Genomic DNA, 4,873 nt, shown 5'->3' with positions numbered 1-4,873 from the left:
AGATAAGCGTTCATTCTTCGTAATATGTTTTCCTTGACAATTTTATCATACTATAATGACCAAGTCACATCATTAGAGTATTATATTCAATACATACAACTCCGCATGTTATGTTTTCAATATAGCACGATTTGAAAGATACGTTAGATATGGAAACAAGATCAAGTCAATATTACTAACCTCAAGTGGAAGGACGATGTCGTCGTTGTAGTCGTTGCTTCTTCACATTCTTTAGGTCTTCAGAGTAATACTTGTATGTCTCAACATTCCTAGACTTTCTAGTCCAACCTAAACGAAGTTGACTCTAGCATTTAATCAAGAAACTCTAAATGAGTTTTGATACTAAAATATGACAACCAAACTTGACATACGAACGCTTGGTGAGTTCAAAAAGATAGGATACATAATAGTAATTGGACTAAAATGGAGGGACAATTTGGAAATTTCACATGGTATGACACCAAACCACCCAAATCCAATCTTTTTGTGTCAAATTGGAAAAAAGAGTCATGTCCCACATTGACACAAAGTCACCATATATAGATTCCTCCTTTGCTTCGCTCGGTCAGCCTGATTACGATCAGGAACAGACCTAGTTGTCCAGAATTTGACGATCACACATTTTGAACTTCCTTTCTCCCGTCTTTTTCTTTTTTATAGTCGATCAGGTTGGGGGATCATCTAAATCTGGACAATATTAATAGTCTGACCATATTAAAATCAAATCAAAACGTAGAATCAAGAATCTAAAAAAAATGAGTGAAGGTGGTGGTCGGCGAGTTGATATAGAGTAAAAGAAGGCGGTTGGTGGGTAAAGATAGAGCAGAAGAAGGTGGTCGCTGGTGGAGATGGTAAAAAAGAAATCATCTGTAAGTTATGGTTTTTCGATTTACTTGTTAGGATTGTTTCGTCAAAAAGTTGTATTTATGAATTATGAAAAATTATATGGGTGGTAGATATGATAAGTGGAGGTGGTATTTAAGGTGGGTGGCAAATAATAGAAACTTGGGTGGTAAATAGGTGAAATCATGTATTTTATCGAAAATATCCAAACAACTTTTTCGGTGAAGCAGATATGGACCATGGTCATATGCGGTCCTATACCACCATACGGTGCACGCTATAGTTTTGAAAAGTGAAAATTTCAAATTTGCTTCAATCTTGTGTACATCATTTTTGTGGGGTACTGCAACGGGGTTGGTATGTTTGAAGATGGTACTTGTATGGTATTTTGATTCTTCTTCCTTCACTTGCTTAAAATGTTTTCAGCTTTTCTAGGTTTTCATTACAGTGCTTTCAAACTTCTGTGCAGAGAGAAGCTACAATGTTTGCTTCAATTAACAGGCATAAAGCAACAATGTTTCACTAAAGTACTTAAATTTCTATTGGAGCGATAGCGATGAGATTATTAAGCCTCAGATTTACTAAGAATTTACTCTAATCATGAGGGATTTTTACTTATTTTTTCCTTAATCACAAATTTTATTATTCGATAACCAAAAATTTACAAAGTTTGATAATGCAACATCAGGAATCTAAAGAATTAAAAAAAAAATCAAGCTTACTCAAAAACGAAGGCCTACCAGTAATTTTTTTTCTCTCCTGCCTCTACTAAGCCTAGCACCTCTTTTGGCAAGATTCTCAGCAGAGAAATTAATCTCTCTGTACACGTGAACAAACTTAATGTTTCTCACCTTATTACAAACAATGCCATCTGGTAGAATCACCAACCGAATATTGTCATTTCTGAAGCAAGTAGCACAGCCTTCGAGTCACGAGTAAACAAGACAACTTACCTTTGCTCACAGCCCATTCCAGAGCTTCAACTACATAGTTGGTAGCTATGTCAATACCACCTGCAACAGCTCCCATAACCTGACAGCAAGGATCTCTACAAATGAACCGAAATCCAGCATTACCAGGATTGCCTTGTACAACGAATCCCTACCAGGAGGCAGGAGCTCTCCATCTGTTTCCAATAACAACAGAACTCTTCACCTTTCTAGTACTGAGCTTAAAGAAGCTCAGCACCTGTAAGTCATAGGGATGATTCCACATATCAGTTGTCACTTGTCACTATTCACCTTTCGACCACCCTCAAGAATTATCAATGCTACAACTTTCTATCTATCATGAAGCTAAGAGGTACGAGATTCAACAAAGTTTACACTCATAACTATTAATGAAATCATATCCAACCTCTTAACTACACTTTTATTTCTCTACATCCAGAACCCAATGCAATAATGCATAGATGACTGTACAAGTGAAGCTGCAAGGTAACAAATACGACTATTGCTTAATTTTGCTAGTGAAAGTGTAGGTTCAAAATTTTGGGGCCACAAACACCAAAATTGCAAGGCCGTGCCCTTGCAATTTCGTCGAACCAGAGCTACCAAAAATCTACCTGAGTGAAAATACCCAACTTACTTCCGTACTTCCAACAACTGCAACTCGCCTATTAGCAAAACTGAAAGGAAAAATTGGATAAGAATGACAAACCTAATCAAAAAGACGAAGCCCCTTATAATAAAGAGGACAAAAACCAGGATTATTACAAGGAGCCAAGGACAGACAGAAAATACCTTGACCACCTTGCATGGTCCTCGAGAAAGTCCCCAAGTTTCTTTCTCCATTCTATCTACAAAGTGACAGCCAATTTGCTCTGCGTTTCTCTTTTATTGCTTGATAAAGAGAAACTTATATATATAGTAAAACAAACAAGATACAACAAAGGACTACAGACTTAGATGCATCCATCAGGAGACCAGAAAAACACAAGCAAGCCCTGTACCATCAGAAAACTGACCACTTCTAGAACATCACTCAGTCCAGTAGATAGTTTTGCTTTTGATGCAAATATGTTTAACCATTTTTACGAAAATGCTCAGCAAAGGCGCTGAATCCTTATCTCTTCAATTAGACTTTCGTCCAATTTTCATTCCTCCAATGAATTTCATACTGTTGCAGTAGGGATCTTTATGCCTCGTCCTGTTGTACCCTCTAGCACTTCAGCTGGTGACTATCTTCACTTCAGAAGAGAAACAAGGTTAGGGTTAGCCACTGAAAATGATTATCAGCAATTATGATGCTTCAAACCTCAGTTGCATACTCACAGATGAAAAGATTATGATCCAAATCAACAACCGCTGATGATTATGTCCCTTAATGGTAACCATACCTGAACCTCGATGCTGCAGAGGCGTCAATTGCCATAAAAGAACAAATGGGAGAATTTTTGAACACTTGGGATCAACAATTAGATTGTGAAGACCTATGGTGAAAATACTGTGTACCTACCTCCCCGTCCACAGTTAGTAACATAACTTTATCAGCATTAACTTGGTTTAGCTGCTTACTCTTACTCAATTGAGCTTACCCCATAAGCTCAAAGCTACTAGCAATTCACTGGTAATTCGCAAAGAATCTAATTAACAAAATCTACAATACTACAATCATCTTCAGTGTCCCAATAGATCCAGCACTTTCAGATGTCAAAATGGATTCCAATTGATTCCTTTCCGAAAATTAAGACCACTAATTTCAAGTAAAAAGAAATTTTAATTTAAAATTGACTACATTACATAAGGTCTAATAAATTTGAAACATTAATCCCCAATACATATGAGAACAAAAAGAAAATCATAATATTTTTGCTGTTCACGAAACGGTGATTGAGAAGTGAGATCTAGTGAATTTTGCAACAGCTTAAGCTAAGGCCATATAATTAGAACAACCTGAACTACACCTTCCAATTAACATTATCTCTGCCTGATTCACTAGTGATTTGCAGAATCTCTGACCAACAAAATCTAGTTTTTGTTAGAAAATTGGAAATATACTGGAAAACAATGTAGAAAAAGAGAAGAAATATACCCAAAATCATCATGTAATCACAGTCAAGAACGTGGTAAAGCATTATTTAGACAAATCAAACATTTCCAGATACCAAATTGAGTTTCAATTGATTCATATCAAAATTTTGAGACGTTTGATTCCACTAACAAGATATTGAATGTGATAATTGATTAGACTACTACTTACACATATGAAACCACTAGAACAAAACAAACCCCCAATTTCTAAAACCTAAAAAACAGAAACATCGATTAAGAACTAGTAAACTTAGTAACAGCTTTGGTACCCTCAGAAACAGCATGCTTGGCCAATTCACCAGGAAGAACAAGACGAACAGCAGTTTGAATCTCTCGAGAAGTAATAGTTGGTTTCTTGTTGTACCTTGCCAATCTGGACGATTCAGCAGCAAGTTTCTCAAAGATATCATTAATGAAACTGTTCATGATTCCCATAGCTTTACTTGATATTCCGATATCAGGATGAACTTGTTTCAGAACTTTGAAGATGTAGATCTTGTAAGTCTCAACTGATTTCTTTGATTTCTTCTTCTTCTTATCTGCTGTTGAAGCATCTTTGCTTGGTAACTTCTTCTCGGCTCTGGGTTTCTTCTCTGCTGGTGCTTTTTCTGCTTTCTTCTCTTCTGCGGGTTTCTTCTCAGCTGGTTTTTTCTCTGCTTTCGGTGCCATTACAGAAAATGATTGAAGGAAATCTGAAAAAAATTAGTGGGTGAGAGAGAATTATCTAGGGAGATAAAAAGTAAAAGTTGATGTGAATATGTGATGGTTCAGAGGGGTCTTTGGGATTTTATTATATAGAGATGCTTCTGGAAATTGATTGGTTTGTTCTGTTTCATACGGATCGATAATATTAACCGTTGATCACGGTTAAAACTTATGGGTAATGGAGGCTCAGATTGGCTTTATTAAACGGTCTGATTCGTTCACTTTGTCTCATACGGATCCCTTATGTGGCAAGTTTTGGACGGAGATGTGTGCCCGGAAGTTGCCATCCACAT

The 4,873-nt window shown here is 36.6% G+C and overlaps 1 protein-coding gene across 1 annotated transcript; it reads right to left on the bottom strand.

Annotated features, from left to right (window-relative positions):
- Positions 1–3,938: 3,938 nt before the first annotated feature.
- Positions 3,939–4,625, bottom strand: LOC113303789 (histone H2B.7). Its single transcript, XM_026552872.1, has one exon. The coding sequence runs from the start codon at positions 4,542–4,544 to the stop codon at positions 4,110–4,112; it is 435 nt and encodes a 144-aa protein (XP_026408657.1). The 5' UTR covers positions 4,545–4,625; the 3' UTR covers positions 3,939–4,109.
- Positions 4,626–4,873: the final 248 nt, after the last annotated feature.

This window comes from Papaver somniferum, chromosome 8 (genome assembly GCF_003573695.1).
Source record: "Papaver somniferum cultivar HN1 chromosome 8, ASM357369v1, whole genome shotgun sequence".
In the NCBI taxonomy this organism is placed as follows: Eukaryota; Viridiplantae; Streptophyta; class Magnoliopsida; order Ranunculales; family Papaveraceae; genus Papaver; species Papaver somniferum.
This window is presented reverse-complemented; position numbering and strand designations above follow the sequence as displayed.

What these genes read in the sequence shown, in the direction of transcription:
- LOC113303789 (XM_026552872.1), bottom strand. Translation starts at nt 4,544, where the DNA reads ATGGCACCGAAAGCAGAGAAAAAACCAGCTGAGAAGAAACCCGCAGAA.